The sequence below is a fragment of the Chelonoidis abingdonii genome, chromosome 2 (genome assembly GCF_003597395.2).
Source record: "Chelonoidis abingdonii isolate Lonesome George chromosome 2, CheloAbing_2.0, whole genome shotgun sequence".
Classification (NCBI taxonomy): domain Eukaryota; kingdom Metazoa; phylum Chordata; order Testudines; family Testudinidae; genus Chelonoidis; species Chelonoidis abingdonii.
Genome location: NC_133770.1, coordinates 216411867 through 216432548, shown reverse-complemented (window position 1 = coordinate 216432548; position 20682 = coordinate 216411867). Strand labels below are relative to the sequence as shown.

The following is a 20682-nucleotide window of genomic DNA, read 5'->3' as shown; positions in this document are numbered from 1 at the left end:
TAGCTTACATGGTTTAAAGGCAAGTCTATATTAGAGAATTTTGGCATTGTAGATGGTGACGGGTTCCCCCGAGGATGCCACCTGGCACTAGGGTACCACTGAGCCCACCTGACCCACCAACCTGGGCTCCCTTCACACTGTTCTGCTGTGACAGGCCCTCAAGCCCCCTCCAGAACACATACAGGTACGGAGTTGCCCAGCTGCAGCTACATACCGATGCTGAGATCAGCTCTGGATGGGAAGGCTTCAGCTAAGGAACTGCCTAGCTACTCAAGTACACCTCCCCCTTTGGAGGGTAAACCCAAAACTATACCATCTTGCACTGCACTGAGGAACTGCACAACATAAGCTCATGAAATTTGCCGCCTCCTTCACTGACAGGAATATACACAGCTTTTTGCTTCAAGTTATGACTCCCACATACATTTGTTTTTGCCTTGTCTAAAACCAGTGTATTAATTACAAAAGATAAACCTTTTAATCACTTAAAATCTAACAGACTAATCAAAGCAGATTGCATTTTTGTTTATTTGCTAGGTAATCTAAGCTTAATATATTAAGATTGGATATGAGTAGCAATTTCTCACTCTAAAAGATGATATAAGCCAGTTTTAGAGAATCCTAATGAGTCAGTTGCCCTTGCTTGCAGCTTAAAAACCGCAGGTAGTACTTTTCATAGGCTAGAAGCCCCTCGAGCTGGGGTCCAGCACTTTTCCCCACGTGCCCACCCCCCAGTTTAGTCCTTGTTCCTCAGGTGTTTCCAAGAGTCTCTTTAGGGTGGGGAGTCACTGAAAAACCTCTGATGTCATCCCCCTGCGTTAAATAGTTTTTACACATGGCAGGAACTTTTTGTGTCCAAGCTAATGGCCCTTCTCAGCCAGCCATCTAGACTGGCAATCTTTTCCCCAGGTGTAAACACATTTCTAATAGATGCATAGACAATGTTCCTAACTTCAGATACCAAAATCATACAAGTAGGATAATTCTATTCAGTAAATCATAACCCTTTCAATGATATCTCATGCCTCATCTTGCACAAAATACATCACAATTATGCCATACTTGTGTAATAATATTATGAAGTATAGGGGGTGTAATGCCACAGTGGACATTTTCTATGCTGGTAACCCCATTCATGTTGTGACTGGAGTCCTAGGGGAGCCAACTGAGGTCAGGCAATAAGAGTGAACTGCAAAGAATGGGGCAGACAATTCCCAAAGATTGTGGATATTCCAATACGTAGATTTACCAAACCAGCACAGAACATCTTCTTTAAAGCTCACTGGTTACCTAGAAGCCAACGACACAGTTCCCTTAAAGTAACCCAGTAAGCCTCATGTCTCCACCCAGACACCCAAGTCAAATATGATTACTGAAAATCTTATTCATCATATAAAAAAGTTCTACCAATCCCAAAGGATCAGATACATTACCTCTGAGGTTAATGAATATTCCAGATCATACCCAAATACAATGAAACCCCGCTGTAACGTGAAGTTTGGGATCCAAAAACTTCCATCGTGCTAAATGTGGGGTCGCGGTATAGCAGAGTTTCAAACCAGTCAGTTTGTCAGTGGTCCCCAAAGCGGTGCATTGATGTGCGCCGCCTAGTGCCCAGCAGGGGAGAGGAGCCACGGCCCCCCTGCCTGCTCGGGACAGAGAACTCGGGGGCTGCGGGTGCTGGCGCTCTCAGTCCCCGGCAGGCGCGGGGCTGTGGCTTCTCTTGAAGCCGGAAAGAAGCCGCAGCCCCACACCTGCCAATGACAGAGAGCACTGGCGCCTGCAGCCTCAGAGTTCTCTGTCCCAGGCAGGCGGGAGTCAGCGGCTCTTTTTGAAGCCGGAGAGATACCGCGGCCCCGCGCCTGCAGGGGACAGAGAGCACCGGCGCCTGCAGCCCCGGAGAAGCCGGAGAGAAGCTGCGGCCCCAAGCCTGCTGGGGACAGAGAGCACCAGCGCCTGCAACCTCGGAATTCTCTGTCCCCAGCAGGCTCATGGCTGCAGCTTCTCTCCCCTGCCATGATGTTGGGGACCACTGGTACCGTACCGTACTGTATTATGCCTTAAAGGGGAGCAAACCTATGATCGCGTTATATGCGATTCCGTGTTATAGCGGGGCGCGTTATTGTGAGGTTTGACTGTACACACTTACAGCTAATTCTTATTAACTAGACTAAAATTTATTAGAACAGAGTATTGGTTAAAAGATCAGTGCACATACAGACATGAGTACAGTTCTTGAGGTTCAGAGTCATAGCAGAGATGGTGAGCTTTGTAGCTGTGAAGAGTTCTTTCAGAATTAGGCCACATGTTATAGTGCAATGTTTCTATTCAGGGTAGTCCAGGCAGGACTGGGATCTCAGCCTTATAGCTTAAGCTTCACCTGCATGAAACCCCAAGCAGATCTGAGATAAAAAGGTTTAGGACCCAAACCTCTTATACAGTTTCAGGCCGCCTTTGACGGGGACAGGTTGGAGTACTTCGGCGAACAACAGGCAATCATGGAGGCTTATTTCCTAAGCACCACCAGTAATTTGTTACACAAGTTAACATAAATCAATTTATCCATTATGGAGTCTGTCACAAACTTCAAAAAGACAATGACTTTATTGCACCCAAAATTATCTAAATGTTTCCTGTGGCACCTTATAGACTAACTGACATATTGGAGCATGAGCTTTCGTGGGTGAATACCCACTTTGTTGGATGCATGTAGTGGAAATTTCCAGAGGCAGGTATAAATATGCAAGCAAGAATCAGGCTAGGGATCTTGCTTGCATATTTATACCTGCCTCTGGAAATTTCCACTACATGCATCCAACAAAGTGGGTATTCACCCACGAAAGCTCATGCTCCAATACATCCGTTAGTCTTTAAGGTGCCACAGGACTCTTTGCTGCTTTTACAGATCCAGACTAACATGGCTACCCTTCTGATATCTAAATGTTTATTCTCTTTCGATCTCTGAATTAATAACTATAGTGATGGACAGGAACTCTGTTTGTTTATATCTGGTTTAATGGTAACCATGTAAATACACATAAATAGAATTAGAGGTAATACAAAAACAGTACAGGTTTGCACATCAAAGTTCTAGCCTATCTAACATGGAATGGCCTTAATGACTATTTGCATACTTTGTAACCTCTCTAAAGGTTGGCTCCCGGTTATTTAGCCTGCAAGCTGCTTAACCCTTTCTGGCCATGTGTCATACTTTTTGTACAAGATTTGCTGCAATTATATAACAGTGGTGGCAACAATGGTTTGCATGGTCATATTTTAATCAGATAACGTGACACATACTCGCACAAGTGCATGCAAAGCATGCATGAGTTGCTAGCACCATCGAAATTGCACTTGCTTAGAGCAAAGCTCAATTGTATTTTGTATCATCACTTTGCACCTAGGGTAGACAAAATGATGCCCTAAAGCCACACCATTAAACTAGTGTTCCCTTCACAGTGCCATAATGCTGCAATTGCTTCAGCAACAGCTTTGCAATATGCAATGTTTCTTGTACTTCTGAATAATTTATTGTTTTGAATATTCAGGTCTATAATTCTGTGTACAAATTTTCTGTTTTATTAAGATGCAGTGGAGACCATTTTCAGTCTATTTCAGAAAATAGAATTTTAGTGCAATAATGATTCCATTTTAAGTTACAAAATATATATTAAATGAAAAATAATTTGTATTGTTCAAACTAAAGTGGGTGGGTGAGATTCTGTGGCCTGCAGTGTGCAGGAAGTCAGACTAGATCATAATGGTCCCTTAAAGACTATATGATTCTATGATCTGTAGTCTGCCACCTCTCCAGCTGTGGACTGACTGCTACTGTCTCAAACCCCTTCTTTGAGGACCTGTGCTGAGAACTACAGGATAGATACCCATCAGGCACTAGCGTTGCAGCAGTTGGAAGAAGTCCTGGTTTGGGCACAGCAAACGGGTTTATATTTGCACCTTTGCAACTTACAGTTGTAATTTCTAATGGTGCAGTTTTGTAGAAATCACTGGAGTTTTCATGTGTGGTATAATATGCTATGATCATACCCTTTTCCCTGACCATGCAGAACAAATGCTTGTTGATAAGCATATAGGAAGAAATTTCTATTTCTTACAGGCATTAATATTAAATTTAGATTTCTTTGTTCATTCCAAACCTCTTATATTACAATAAAATTAAGTAAAATTTGGGCTTGACAAAATGGATGCCTTTAAAGGAATGTAAATAAAAATGAGAGAAGAGAAGCCAACTTCCTGTGGTTCTACAATAGAATATTACAAAACGTGTTTACATCTGCAGATATGTTACCTTTGCCCTTTTTGTAGAAGTGCACAAGTACTTTAATTTTAATGTGTCGTTTTGTGTGTTTTACGCTTAGTTCAAGGAGGCTCTCCACGTCTGCTCCTTGTGATGTAAATGCCTTGCAATTTGATCTTTGAAGCCACATTTTCACTTAATTATATTTGAATGTGGGTGTAGGTAGGTGTGTTTCCTTTAAAAGAAAATATGCCCTCAAATTGCATAAATGATACTGTCATTAAAATTGTATTGGATATATTTGCAGATATTTAATTTGAAAAATTATTACTGATTGAACGCTTCAATCTGAGAATAATAACAGCACCTTGAGATCTTTTGGTGTGTTTCTGTCAACACTGTATAATGAAAAAATGTATCTTAGTCCTTACAATGCATGAACAACAATAGGAATGCTGACAAAAGATATTTGTTTAAATCTATTAACTTTTGGAAATGCCTACAGCTAACTCCAAAAATCAAAACATGGATACATTTTTAAACTTGCTTTCTACCCTCTGCTGTAAAATCAAATTAATTCTAAATCTTTCTCTGAACACTCATAAGGTGCATGGCAAGACTTTAAAATATAAATTTTCAGCCCTAATTATACCTTTGTGGCTTAATTCTAAGCCTCTGGCATTTGGAAACGAATAATGAATATCTTGTACTAAAATATGTTCAGTTCCTTTTTTAAAAAAATCAGAAAATGAGAGAAACAGTAGAATCAATTTAAAAAAGAATCCTGCAAGTATTCAGAGGCAGCTTCATTTGTCCTTCATGGTTTAATTTCTGCTGATATTATTGAATTCTCCACTGTAGATAAGTCATGCTACTAAAATACTACTTGTTTTGAAAGCAGTGGCAGCAGAATGAGGCAACATGAAACAAACATCTCTTCTCCCCCACCCCAATAGTTAGACAGTACTCATTGGAATTAGAGCTGTTCTGGAAAAAACAATTTTCATAATTTTTTTACTTTTGTCAAACTTTCATTTTGATGAAAAATAGCTGACCAACTCTACTTGGAATGCCCTCTGTGATTTTACCAAAAATATAAGGCTGCACCTTTGTGTTGGGATAACAGCGCTCAGGATGCTGTTATGGTAGGATTATCGTCATGTTACTTACACCAGCTGAGTGACTTTCTCAGTTGGTCCAGAGTAGCTGATGGAAGCTGTGGGAGATTGACATAAGACACCAAAAAACAGATGATGGCTTAATTCCTGCTTCATCTAGGAGACTTTACATTTGCTTTAACTGGAGACCAGGTTCTCACAAGTGCTGCTGTTACACTACCCTCGTGCCAAAATAATGCTGTTTGCTGTGCCCCAGCAGCAGAATTTTACTGTCATTCGACTGGCCTGCCCCCTCTGTTAGTATTCAGTGCTATCATTGAGAGGGGAAGGAGGCAGGATTGGAACTAAACTTATGCATGACATCTCTTTGATATTAGTTTTCAGCAGTAACATCATTGGGAAACAGCATATGTTCTAAAAAGCCCTCTTGTGCCAGTTTTCACTGCTGGCATCAAGTGAAAATCTGTGATACCAGTTGTTTCTAAAAGTGTCATCTTACAGCTTGTTTAGGAAAGAATGGCTGAAGGTATCAATATAATTAAAATATTAAGTAGAAATAACCCTTCTGAAACTTGCCCTGTTTTGGTAGTACGTATAGCATTGTCAGTGCCAAATCCAGTTTGCTTTTTAGTCAGCTAAAATTTTACTTAAGCCGGATGGTACATGTCAATGAGAAGATCGTTCCATCTATATTGGTTCTTCAAAGGCTTTTTACATAAGGTGCTTTGTGTGAGACTTACAGGTCAGCTAGCTGAGTGTTCCTCATTTCTTTTGTATTCAGTATTTTCAGAATCCCGTCAAAGCAACTCGATTTCTAATTTCTGGATCTGTCCCATCTTACTAGATTTAAGTGGCTTTTTTGTTTGTTTTTTCCATGCAGGTACTGCTCATTAATCACCATGAGTGTGGATCTGAAGAAGAATTAATTACCTCTAATTTTTTGAGTATGTTTAACTTCAGATACACACAACGTAGCCTCCTTCCCCATTAGATTCTTAGAAGGTAGTTATAATACTTTTTATAGTCTCCTTCTTGTGACTTTGATAGTTTATGATCAATAACAAAAAAAAACCCTGTTCCTTAAGTTTTGGGCAACTGCATGCCAATCAGTTCATTTAAAACCTCCTGGAGGTCTTTCGCATGCCAAAACTTTAAAACGGAGTGTGTATTTGTGGAGGTAACCATGTTAAAGAATTTTTTAAAATAAAAACTTAATTGATTTCCATTTCTGGACTCTAAAAAATATTTCTTATAGGTTGGGAAATCAGTTTTATTAGTTGAGTGAATTTGTAGTTCAAACTAAATTTTCAATGATTAATAATCTTGCAAAAAAATCATTCATTTGGAATTTTTAAAATAAAAGTTTCATGAGTTGTGTCTGGATATGGTTGGTATACAGAATTTTGCATTGAATGATACTGCATTATGACTATTGTGTAGATAAATAAGGCAGACTGATCAGGTTGCTTACCAGCTAAACTATCACTAATTAGTTATTGCATAGGTTTTGCACAGGCTGATTATATCTAGATAAATTGACATGTCACTTTTCTGATTGTGAAAGGATTATCTTGTACACAGTATAGATAAATGTTTGTTTTACTTAGGGATGGAAGAAAGAGAGAATTTTGGCTGAATATCCTGATGGCAAGATAATAATGGTTCTTCCTGATGATCCAAAATATGCACTTAAAAAGGTACATTGAAGCTATTAATTTTTTTAATTAAGTATACTCTAACCTGCACAATATTTTTTTCTAAGGATAACAATGGTGTTAAACTTATTTCACCATAAATTAATTTTGTTATGAACTCTTTTTTCTTTGATGCCAAAATTATCAGAACACTTCACTGCAGGCTTAGAGTTACCACCTCGCCTCACTCCCCAACTGCACTAAGTCCAACCTTGGCACATCTGATAATTCAGCCCTATGTATTCACCCTATCCTAGAGGAAGCCCTTTGAGCATGACAGTAAGGGTAGTCTGTAGTTTGATTAATAGAGTAAACAATGAAGGGGAGAAAGTTATGAGAAATTGCATTATTTTATTTGTTTTTCTTCCAAGAAATTATCATAAGGGCTTGAGCTGCAATTGATATATATTACAGATGCTTGTTGATTTCAACTAGTGTTTTGCATATGGAACAACTGACAAATCCAGCTTTTAAAATTAGCAGTTGGTTCTGAAATACCAGAAGAGAGAAACAATGCTTTTTGTGAAATGTTATTGAAGTTTTAAACCTGTTAAACTGAAATATCACATCTAAATATAAATCTATCTTTTTAAATACTAGGTTTAAAATCTTTTGAAATGCATATTATAAGAATGAAAACTGGCATGCACATATAGTGAATTTAATTTTAGTTCAGATAATGCAATCTAAGATCAGATAAATCCAAGAGAGATTCAAGACTGAAATTAAGTAACATACGATCAAAAATCTTTTAGTATCAAAATGTATTACCTTTTTTCTTTATCATGTTCTGCAAAATTTTCTAATACCCATAACTTGTAGTAAAACAAATTGTCCTAAGTAGTCAAGTATCTGATTTGGGCAATGATTAGAAGTAATTTATTTCATTGTGATTTTTACATTTCTAGTAGTTAAGCAAAATATTCAAGAAGGTGTGACCTGGTTAGGTTTAAGAAATAGGTTTGACTTGTGAAGTAGATTTTTTGTGTAATTTTTAATTCACGTTTAAACTTATTAAAATATTAACATATTACAAGCAAGGAATTATTGCAGTTTATGACTTGCCTTTTGGCATAACAGTAGTGCTCTGCAATATTAAGTGTAAGACTTGTGATTACTGCTTCTATTACCTCATTTCCAGGGACTTCAGAGAGTACGGCAACAAAAAAAACTGCTAACTTCCTGCAGTAGGGTGCTTGGTCAAATTTCATGAACTTGATCTGGTTTTACCCCACTTAGTGTATCAATGGGAGACCTTCAGGGATATTAATGATGGAACATGTGTACGTTTTTTGTGCTCTAGATAGCATTTTCTATGGAACCTTTTTCTGCAGCTTTGGTTACACTTCTCCCCCACTTACTGATCTTTAATGAATTGTGTTGACGACTGATTGTCCTGAAAGAAAAAAGTGTGCAATTAAATTCTCGACCTTACAAGTCAGGAAATTTAAAGAGTCCCATGATAACCATAGCTCTCCACTCTAGTGTGACAAAACTATTAGTATGATCTTAATGAAAAACTGAGACAGAATTTTGTAAATTAGTATGTCTCATCTAACAGTAAAAATACATATATGCTACTTATTGCTTACATTGTCATCACATGAAATGCTGTACTTTACACTGAATTACCTGATTTCTTTGGGATTAAAATCTCAGTTTTAATATAACATTAAAGTAAGACTTCTGCATATTGCCTGCTTATTTATCAGATGCTTTTTAGCCTCTAAAGGTGTCCCTACACTGCAAAGAGAAACCTGTGGTTGTCTTGTGCCAGCTGACTCAGGCTGCGGGGCTGGTTCATTGCTGTGTAGTAGGTTTTTAGGCTTGGGCTCTAGCCCAAGCCTGGGACTCTGCAGGGTGGGAGGGTCCCAGAGCTTGGGCTCCAGCCCAAGCCTAGAAGTCTATACGGCAGTGAAACGACCCTGCGGCCCAGGCCCTGCAAGCCTGAGTCAGCTGGCACAGGTCACCTGTGGGTTTTTCTTTGCTGTGTAGACTTATCCTAATAGAGAGGGACAGACAGTCATTTCAAACTCCTAATTAATTTGCCAGAGTATCTTTTAAGACACTACAAACTTTTGTGCGAAGTACAGGAAGTCTTAAAGCTGAGAGAGAAGTCCAAAATTCTTATCACTCATTACTGGTGACTTCAAATATTTTATACACTTAATACTGGAACAGATGATTGATTGTTTGGCAGTAGTTCAGATCTGGTTTATAAAACTGCAACTTCTTCTTATCTTGGATTAGGAGCTGGAACCAATAGTATCAACTTTTTTAAAGTTATTGAACTCTAGTCTTGTCAGATAATGTCTTGGGTTAGATTAAATTAAATGTGTACATGTAGTATTGGAATTTTTGATGTTACTAATACTCTTATCTGAAGTATGCAGTCAACTCAAAATTGCTGGCTGTATTCATATCTTGTCTGCTAATCCATTCATGCTTTTCACATTCAAACTTAGAGGAAGAGTTGTCTTATTTTTCTAAGATTAAAAAATGTCTCATCTAAAATTAGGATTTGAGAGTTGTAATGGAGCTTGGTTAGGACATTTACTGACCTAATTCAGCAAAGTTTGCACTTAATTTTAGGAATCCTGTTTCCCGGCCTGAAAGACATTCATGATAATGGACAAGAGTTAACATAAAGTTTGAAACTACTGGAAGGCGACCAAAAGAAATTTCTGATTTAATATTTGCAATGAAGCATTCTTTAAATAGATCCATATAGCTATCTTCCATATATTATATCTAGAGTAATCCTTCAAACTTCTGGAAAAATAACACTTCCACTCTGTTTAATATGTCTAGAACCTTTCCATATACATAGCAGTTCTTATTGGGTGATATAATATATGTAGTTCTTCTGCTGTATGTTAATTTTAATTTATTATTTTGACAGGTTGAAGAGATTAGAGAGATGGTAGACAATGACCTGGGATTCCAACAGGCTCCACTTATGTGCTATTCTAGAACAAAGACACTTCTCTTTATTTCTAATGATAAAAAAGTGACTGGTTGTTTAATTGCAGAACATATCCAGTCGGTAAGTGATCAAATGCCAGAGGTGTATACTGAGGAATGACCAATTATATTTTTTAGGTATACTAGAGCAACAGAGGTAAAATTCAGGTCTGGCTATTAATGTCTAATATGAACCCATTTTAAGGCTTTAGGATTTTATTTGTGACAGCTAAATTCAGGGATTCTACCATCTACTGGAAATTCCAGCACTTAGCAGTCTCTAACCTATACCATGTGGTCCTGTGCAAAGGTACTCCTCTGAGGACAGAAAATACAACTCTCTTATTAAAAAAAGATCTTTTTAAGGTAATCTTTATCAGACAGGTAAAGACTTTACCATCATGGGCACTTCCAAAATGTAGATATTCATGTCTCCATGTACTTAAGCCGTGATTTTACAGACTTGTGGTAATAGGGACACCCTAACCCTTCCAAAAAGTACTCAAAGATGGTGGACAAGGAACAAACAAAAAAGATCTACAAAATAGAAGTTAATAGTAAAGTAGGCATTTAAATTGCATTAAGAAGTTTTGTTCACTGCTATTACACTCAATTCGGGAGCTAAACCAAAGAAATGCCATACATGAAATCTCCCTGATACTTTTGATTCTTCTACCCTAGTTTTGAAATTAAGAGGACAAAAATGAAATTAAAGTGTGAATGTAATAACGGCAATACTGCCTCAGACCAATGGTCCGTTTAGCTCAGTATCCTGTCTTCTGACAGTGACTGGTGCCAGATGTGTCAGAGGGAATTAACAGAACAAGACTATTATGAAGTGTTCTGTCCCCTGTCATCCAGTCCCAGCTTCTGGCCGTTGGAGGTAACTTAGGGACACCCAGACGATGGGGTTGTGTCCCTGGCCATTTTGGCTTATAGTCATGGATGGGCCTATTCTCCATGAAATTGTCTAATTCTTTTTTGAACCCAGTTATACTTTTAGCTTTCACATCATCCCCTGGCAGTGAGTCCCACAGTTTGACTGTGCATTGAGACTGTGATGAGAAAACATACATTAATATGCTATGCCCCTTTATCAAAGAATATGTATAACTGAAGTGTTTGTTTACTGCAGAATGGATTATCTTGTTCAAGCATCGCTAACACATTGTGGAGTTATGAATCATGCTGTTAAAGTTTGACATTGTCTGCAGGGCTATAGAGTTATAGAAGAGAAGATTCCAGAAGTTAGTTCAGAAAATGAGAAAATCATATTTGAGCGACAAAAAGCCTGGTGCTGCTCGACTTCTCCTGAGCCTGCTCTCTGTGGGATTAGTCGAATCTGGGTGTTCAGTATGATGCGTCGGAAGAAAATCGCTTCTCGGATGATAGAGTGTCTTAGGTAATATTAATAAATAATTTTAGTAATTTGGGGCTCAATCTTTGACTTAACATTGAGGCTTTTTGTCTGACAATCCATTTTTTCTATATTATATAATATAATATATGGAGACATACCTATTTCCTGGAACTGGAAGGGACCCTGAAAGGTCATCGAGGCCAGCCCCCTGCCTTCACTAGCAGGACCACGTACTGATTTTATCCCAGATCTTTAAGTGGCCCCCTCAAGGATTGAACTCACAATCCTGGGTTTAGCAGATAATGCTCAAACCTTTTCAGTGAATTTGTAGATATAAACCTAAAACTGAAAGTTGTGCTCAGTTTTACACAGAGTTTTAACAATTTGAGTATTCTCATAGGGCTTGCTTACCCAAAAAAAAAACTTTGCTTGGATACAATTGTAAAGAGTCAAATTAGCTGACAGGATGTTGTCCACAATGGACTAGTCAAAGTAGACCACGGACAAAATCTTCTACAGTGCCTAAGTAATTTATGAAAATGGGAGTTAAGCATTCTTATCCTAAGATAAAATTGTTTTTTTCATTATGTTACCTAATCTATTAATTACATCTCCTGGATTTTTGGGAGCAGGTAAAGGGATGTTAATAGGCACAAAAACACAGGGCTGCCTCTTGTATTCTTCTTACCTACTTACACTTCTCCTTAAGTGGTGTTCTTTAACATTAGTCTGAATGTGACTTTTTTCTCCCCGTTCAGGTCCACTGAGCATTACAGTAGATTTTAGTTTCCAGAGAGTTTAGGTGTGTTCAACTGCCAATCTATCAATAAGGAAGGCCACCTCTCCCCTTCTTCCCCAGCAAAGAACCAGCCAGTTTATTCACTTCATCCTTTTCTCCCCACAGTAGGCTCTGGACTCCCTTTATAGACTGTTTGTTTGTTTTCAGAACCTTTGTATTTTTTTTTTTCTAAAGCTGGAAATTGCTTTTAAGTTGATATCTTCAAGTGAACACCTACATTTGCTAATTGGTCTTTAATTCTGTTTTCAGAGACCCTATGAGTTCAAATGCATCTGCAGTAGGCTCTTCTGTCTGGGGAAAACATCAGACAAATCTAAAAAGTAAAGGATCAGAAAATGCTGCTTGTAATTCCTTGTCTAGACCTTCACTGAAGGGAAGCTTTACCTTTTCTGATCTCGGGTAGAAAGCTCTGACAGGTAGAAAGCAGAAGTCTCTAACTGGGTCCAGGGTGAGTGGAGAGCTGAGCTCAGTAGCCATTCTCACAGCAACCTGACAGTATCAGTGTGGAGAGTAAAGCTTCCTTGCTGACTGCACCAGCATTTCCAGTAGTAAGCTTTCTTATGTATGGGGCTCCTGCAGCTTTGCATAGACACTGACAGTTGCAATGTCCCCTTTGATTGGATGACAGGTTTACTGCCATGGATACCAGTTCCTCCCTTTTTAATTTAGGGATGCATTCTCTGTTGAGCGTAGGGAATCTTCCTCCTTGGGCCCAGCACCTGAACTCCTTGCCCTCCTTAACTTAAGAGCGCCACCCTTTTGATACGAGAGACTGGAGTTCAAATCCCGGTGGGTACCCAACTTTCCAGTAGGGGTCCTTGGGCAAAAGACCCCCTAACGCTTCACCTGCCTACCTCAAATATGAGAGTGACACGAACGAGGAGAGTCATGCCGGCTCGGACGTCGCCCGGATTAACAAGGTCCGCGCCAGATGTTGAGGAACCAGGACAATCTAACGATAAGTGGGCTACTGGAACAAACCATTCATGGCCGAGACAAGAGTTACCTGGAATTGATGGAATGCTACTCACAACGTAGCCCAATGAGAGGGGATATATGAAACGAATGATGAGACGGGACTATGGAGGACAAAGACCTACATCTACACTTACTGAGAACAGTGTTACCCAACGCTTCAACATAGTAAAGAGGAAGCTGCTCTCACAGCTTGAGATAGACCAACTCCACTTTACTCCCAGACTCAAGAAGACCTGGAAAACAAGTGGATGTGCAGCCCACACCTGAAACTGAAACTTCACTGCACCCCCTCCATTGCAGAGCACAGCAGCTGATACGAGCATAAGATCATGGAGAAACTAGCTACAGTCAATCCCGAGGACCGTTCAAGGCTCAGTGGAGAATACCATCAGATAGTATGTTAGAAGATGCCAATAGAGCCCTCATGACAATCCTACTACCACCATAACTCAAACCAATGAACTGTATACGCTACAGCCTCTGTACATCCTGGAGATGCTTGGCTACACGATCAAGAGAACAACAGTATGTACCACCCTGGAAAATGAGGTTGGAGGATAGTCAAGGCGATCGGAGAGAGTTAGTCAGCTGGTGGAACTACAGAAGGGTGTAGAGATTAAGGATAAGACTTGGCTACTGAAAAATACAAGGCCTGCTCCATCTGAAGCCCTAGAGACTGCTAACAAAGGCTCACAGCACTGGCTACCAGGCTAAGGAGATACACTAGAGAAGCAGAGGCCAAAAAGTAAATGCCCTGTCTCCAAAGAACCATCCAAGGGTACTCCCAACTGCAGTGCAACACCACAATAACAGCAGAGCCACCAGCAGCAGAAGAAATCGAACATACTGGAAGAACATATGGGAGAAAGAGAAGACTCATACACCAGTGCAAAGTGGCTGCAGGACCTGAGAACAGAGCATAGCCAATTTCCAGAACAGAAACCAGTCACCATCACAGTAAAGACATCCAGCAGCGGGTCAAGAACATGAAGAGCTGGACAGCACCTGGACCAGACATGATCACACCTACTGGCTAAAAAACTAACAGCAGTGCATGAACGGCCTAGCAGCACAGAATGAACAGCTGCTAGCAGCAGGCTCCCACCCAAACTGGGTAACACAAGAAGGACAGTGCTGATATGAAAGACCCCTGCAAGGGGACAGAACCGTCAACTACCGACAATAACCTGCCTCCCACAACATGGAAAGTCTTCAGGCATCATCAGCCGCCAAGCTACAGGACCATAGGGCCAGTACTGAGCACAGCTCAGAAGGGCATTGGGAACAACACAGAGGCTCAAAACACCAGTTGCTCGTAGATAGAGCAGTCGCCAAGACTCAAGATCTAGACATACCAATCTGAGCACAGCCTGGATTGACTACAGGAAAGCCTACGACTCAATGCCGCACACGTGATCTGTGAAGTCTGGCGCTATACAAGTCAACAGAACACTAAGACTTCCTCAAGACTCAGTGGGACTATGGAGACAACACTGGAAGTCAGCGATGGCCGCTTGCACAAGGTGGCCCATCAGTGCGGCATATACAGGTGATGCACTGTCCACGCTGCTGTCTGCATAGGCTTAAACCCCTCAGCCAGATAATCACCAAGGACTGGCTACGGGTACAAGTTCAGGAGTGGAATACCATCAGCCACCTCCTCTACATGATGACATCAAGCTGTATGCTAAGAATGACCGAGACATCGATCGCTAATCCACCTGACGCGGATCTACAGTGAGGATATCGGGATGCCATTCGGACTGGAGAAGTGTGGCCGGATGGTAGTGAAGAGAGGGAAGGTAGTCAAGACTGATGGGGTGGAACTACAGCGGGCCACATAGCAGACATACAGACCAGCTACAAGTACCTTGGCGTCCACAGTCACATGGAAACCACGATGAGGAGGCAAGGAAACAGAACATCCAAGTATCACCAAAGATAAGACAGTGCTGAAGAGCCAGCTCAGTGGGAAGAACAGATCATCGCCATCAACGGATACGCCCTGCCGTCTGCAGTACCCTGCCTGGTATAGTGTGTGGCAAAGGAGGACATGGAAGCTGCCGATGTGAGACCGGAAGCTCCTCACAATGCACGGAGGTTTCCACCCCAAGTCCAACACCAGAGACTGTATACCAGCCAGAAAGGCGCGGGTGGGGCTTGGTGAGCGTCAAAGCCACTGTCCTGGACGAAACCCGGAACATCCAGGGAGTACATCATAAGATGGCCCCAAAGATGAGCTGCCTAGAGAATGCCTGAGCAGCACAGACATGGGAGAAACCAAGCAGAAGAAGTGCCATGGCAAGACAAGACCCTGATGCGATGTACATCGACGATAGCTCGAGTGCTGACATTGGGAAATCCTACCAGTGGCTGGAAGAGCTGGACTAAAAGACAGCACTGAGGCACTGATCATAGCAGCACAGGAACAGGCACTGAGCACCAGATCCATAGAAGCAGGGGTCTACCACACTAGAGAGGACCCAAGGTGCAGATGGCAGAGAGCCTCAGAGACAGTCCAACACATAGTGGCAGGATGTAAGATGCAGGCAGGAACAGCATACACTGAACGGCACAACCAGTGGCTGGCATGTGTACAGGAACATCTGCACACGTATGGGCAGACCCTCCAAGACCAATGGGAGATTCCACAGAAGGTTGTGGAGAATAGCAGGGCTAAGATTCTGTGGGACTTCCAGATCAGACGGACAGGCAGGTACTGGCCAATCAACCAGACATCGTGGTATAGACAAGGACCAGAACAGCGGTGCTGATAGATATAGCAGTGCCAAGTGACAGCAACATCAGGAAGAAGGAATATGAGAGAGCTGGGAGAAGTACCAGGGCCTGAAAGAGGAACTAGAGAGGATGTGGAAAGTTGAAGGCCAAAGTGGTCCAGTGGTGGTAGGAGCACTCGGGCCTGTGACTCCTAAGCTGGTGAGTGGCTCCAACAGATCCAGGAACAACATCAGAGCTCTCTGTCCAGAAGAGTGCAGTGCTAGGAACAGCTAAGATACTGCGCAGAACCCTCAACTCCCAGGCCTCTGGTAGAGACCCGAGTTGAGGAAGACACTACCACCATAGGGGTGAGAGGGGAATTTTTTATTAAAAAAAAAAAATTCTAAAAAAAAAAAAATTCTCTTTATATGTCTCTTTAGGCAGAGGTCTCACTAAAAAATAACAAACATTTCTGAATCACATGATGAAGTAAAAAATCTAAAATAGTTGCTTTTCAGATTGCTTGAGACCATCCTCCCTCTTGAGTGAACATGATAATCAAAATCAAGGAGATGCTAGAGATGGAAAGCATCAAAAACATCTGTAAATGATTTTTCATCAGAGTCCAGCAAGGAATTTCCCCTCACTGTACATAGCAGCTCACTAATCTGTGGTCTTTAATTAAAACCATTATCTTCCTGGAAAGGGCCCTTCTGACAGCTGAATAGGTCCTGATCTAAAATAATGGAAGTCTCCTCGCAGGGCTTGGATTAGCACTGTGTTACCTGTTCGTGTGCCAGCATTGCCCCTCTGCACATGGTATATGACCAACGAGACAGTGTCTACGCAAAGAATAAAGGACGCAAAATCTGACATCAGGATCATAACATTCAAAACAGTGAGAGACACACTTCAACCTCTCTAACCACTCAGTGAAGACTGAAGGTGGCAATTATTTGCAATAAAAAACTTCAAAAACAGACTCCAAAGGAGACTGCTTAACTCAAATTAATATGCAAATTAGATACAATTAACTTAAGTTTAACAGAGACTAGGGAAATGGGACATGTGTTGGTCATTACACTAATTAAATCTATTTCCCCATGTTAAGCTTCTCCTACACCTTTCTATGGGTCATCTCGTGATTATTACTTCAAAAGTTTTTTTTTTTTTTTTTCCTGCCTGCTGCCTGATAGCTCATCTCAGTTGATTAGCCTCTTAGTTGGTATGGGTACTTCCACCTTTTCATGTTCTCTGTATGTATTATTATCTTCTGTCTGTATGTTCTGTGCATCCGAAGAGGTGAGCTGTAGCCCAGGAAAGCTTATGCTCAAATAAGCTCTAAGGTACCACAAGTACTCCTGTTGTTTTTGTTTCACTGGAGTCATTCTAGCTTCAACAGACTCCTCAGCAGATAACATGCTCTTAAAACTATAAGATGAAAATCTATATAAGATCCCTAGGAGCCTCCCTTGATTCCTAGCTAGAAACATGGTCTTAAATGCAGTAGCGAGAAAGTCACTGCTAGCCTTCCTTCAGAGTAAAATATTCTTGACATCAGCATATTTTGGGCACAGTTTTTTTTTTTAATGTATACATACACACACGCACTCTCTCTCTCTGCCCTGCCCCTCCCGATCTATTTTTAGCTTGCTCTTCTCAAAGGGTGCTTCATCCACAGTCACAATTCTATTTGGTTGAAACATAATTTTTGATAAATAGATCCTGTCCAGATCAGCAAACGTCCATCAGATTCTGGAATTCTTCCAGTATAGCCCCTTGATGTCCCTTTTTGTTTTGTGGGTTTAACGGTTTCAGGCCCTACCTTTCAGTTAAGGTCTTGGAGAGCTCCAAATCTAGAATCCTGGGCCCTACAAGGACACATCAAGCAAAGCAGGGGTAAACACATGAGATTCCTATGGTAAAAGTCAAGGAGAGAATAATCCTTTTGGCCCACTTTTATACTTCATATATGAACAAAAGGACACAGACCCAATTTTTCTCCCTTTATATGCCTTTAATGGTAAACATCTTGAAAGTACATTGCTCAGCCATGTTGTTTATAAACCAGGCAAGATCTACTTTTATCCTGATGTCTAATTGTTTCTCAGAGCATCATCTCTGCCTAACATAGCCAAAGACCTCCATCCTCAGATTACATGATAGTTTGACCCTCTTCTCAAACACCTTCTTAAGCACTCACTGACTTGCATATAAAGGTTTAGATCATATTTCCGATAGCTGTACTGGTACAGAAGACACTGCTAGGATTCTGCAGTTAAAGTAGTACTTGACACAGGTTTGGTTCTTATTCAGAAATTAAACTAACTTTTTGCACATCATAAGAAACATCCTTGGCTTCATTCTTTTCCTAACAGAGTGCCTTCTGTGAAAAACGGGTAGCACCATCTATGTCCACAGACTCCTCAAGGCATATATGAAGTCAGAATATCTTCCTCTTATAAACAAAAATACTCACTAGGCTTGGAAGGGTTGGATTTTTATGTTGGTAAATATAGATTTTTTACTGAACATGCAAACTGACAAAATTGTATTGATAATTAAAAATTACAGATAAGAAAAGTAAAATGTGGCATGAGAACTTAGAATTTAAGGATATTTACTTTGTATATTGTCAATTGATGTTTTAATGATTATAAAGCTTTAACTTTTTGAATTTCAGCATCTACTGTAACTAAATAATTGACTCCACTCAATTTCTATTTTTGATATTATCTACCAAAATGATAGACTTGGCAGAATTTGATAATTTTTTTTATCTATCATCTAGCTGCTGGGGGGAAAGATGGCTGTGAGGAATATTAGAACTCCTCTATCCTCTGAGAGCTTCATTGAATTAATAGCTTTGTGGCCGAAGAGGTAATAATTTAAGAGGATATATGCAAGGCAGGCATCTGGTAACCAATATATTTGTTGTACATTAAAAAGTAGACATCCAAGACACTCACAGTGCCTTTAGCAGAAAGGTACTTCATGCTGTACCATTACATTGAACTACACATCTCATGTTGAAATCATTTTTTGAGCTCCAGATTAATTCCCCCTGTAAAGGACTGTGAGGATCAATATGAAGAATGGGAGAACTTGTTTTCTTACCTGAAAGAAAGCTTTCTTCATTTGTTCTGTGCAACTGATCCTGCCTATTTAATTTTTTTGTAACTGGAATCTTAATGGCTGTTTGCTCAGCTTATGCAGAGAGGGCAAGGGGAGAGAAGAGGCTTTAGCTATAAAATACAGAATTTATACTGTAGCACACATGCACATTGCATACACCATAAAGTATGAATTCTCTATTTGATGGCTACAGCCACCCCCCCTATATATACTTTTAAAACATATTCGGAAAGTTACTTTGGCCGACTATTCGGGAAAGAGGTTTAACACCCAGCCAGTGACAGACAGGTCTGGTTTTGCCCTAAAGCTCCATGGAGAGTAAAGACCCATTATAAGGATAAGCTCAACTGAAAAATAAGTTTGAAGAAAGGTAACTTTCAAGATACAAAAATATACTTTCGCATTATCACTTCATGAAAAATAACCAATTTACTTTTTTTTTTTTTAAACAGGAGTAATTTTATATATGGCTCATACTTGAGGAAAGAAGAAATTGCTTTCTCTGATCCCACTCCTGATGGAAAACTCTTTGCAACGCAGTACTGTGGCACTGGCCAGTTTCTAGTATATAACTTTCTCAATGGACAGTATCATACTTAGTGGAATTTCTTCAGCAACAAGTATTGGGAGACTTCTGCTAACAAGTATTGATTGAGTTCAGACCCTGACCAGGAGCTAGGGCCATATATATATATATATATATATATATTTTATTATTATTATAACGAACTCAGGACTGGTAACAAATAAAAGTTGTACTATTTTATTAAAATTGTAAATTGTGCAGTAATAGTCTAACTCTTTTTTAAAGAAAATATTTTGTTATCTTTTACAGAAGTTTGATGTATTTTTATCTCTAGTCATGTTTACATGCAGCAGATATTGTTCATAGTGGACTGTAAACTAATGCAAGGACTATGGTCTTACTGAGTACATACTGAAGTTCTTAATGTGGTGATATACCAGTGTTGCTTGGCACTGTAATCTTTAGTACTTTACCAGTTTTAGACGTTTAGTAAGGTATATAAAAGATCATTTATAAAAATTTAAAACTTTGCTCAATTGAACTTAAATAACAAATATTACAGTGCACTATTTATAGGTGATAGACTTGACATATTAATTACATGGAGGTTCTACTATGCATTAATATGAACAAAGATGAAATTAACCTAACTTCCTTATTTTTCATATAATTGAGAAATTACACATTTTGCAAAGGGAATATTTAGCAGTAGTTTGTGAAAGATGAATTTGCAAAATACAAACAGGTATATGCTTCACCTTTTTTTCAGAAATGCTGAACTGGGTATATGCCTTTATTAGTGAACTTCACTTTGTGTCTCCTTCATAAAGCCCTCCACTTTGAAAGGGTTTATATGGTGAAAAACTGCTGTGGCCTTTCTCTGTCTGTATATAATGTAGATTAAAAAATAAAGTACTTGATAGCACCACTTAAGAAAAAAAAGCTAACAGAGGAAAAAAAGTAGTCTTTGGTGTTTATATTCCTGCAAATGAAATGTTCAGTGGGGAAACAATCAAATTAAAATCCAAAAGGAAAGTCCTGATTTTTTTTTTAATAATGGAGATATAGCTATCTCCTAAAACTGGAAGGGACCCTGAAGGGTCATCAAGTCCAGCTCCCTGCCTTCACAAGC

At 39.8% G+C, this 20682-nt stretch overlaps 1 protein-coding gene across 6 annotated transcripts in view; it reads left to right on the top strand.

Moving 5' to 3' along the window:
- ESCO1 (establishment of sister chromatid cohesion N-acetyltransferase 1) overlaps positions 1-20474 on the top strand; it is a 49434-nt gene extending 28960 nt beyond the window's left edge. For 3 of the 6 annotated variants that reach the window (XM_075062963.1, XM_032795797.2, XM_032795796.2), the window contains 4 exons: positions 6984-7073; positions 9973-10116; positions 11249-11436; positions 19477-20474. In XM_075062963.1, coding sequence (XP_074919064.1) covers positions 6984-7073; positions 9973-10116; positions 11249-11436; positions 19477-19624 — 570 coding nt within the window. In that variant the 3' untranslated portion in view covers positions 19625-20474. The other 3 variants (XM_032795798.2, XM_032795800.2, XM_032795801.2) reach the window with 3 other exon arrangements.
- The last annotated feature ends 208 nt before the right edge of the window (positions 20475-20682 follow it).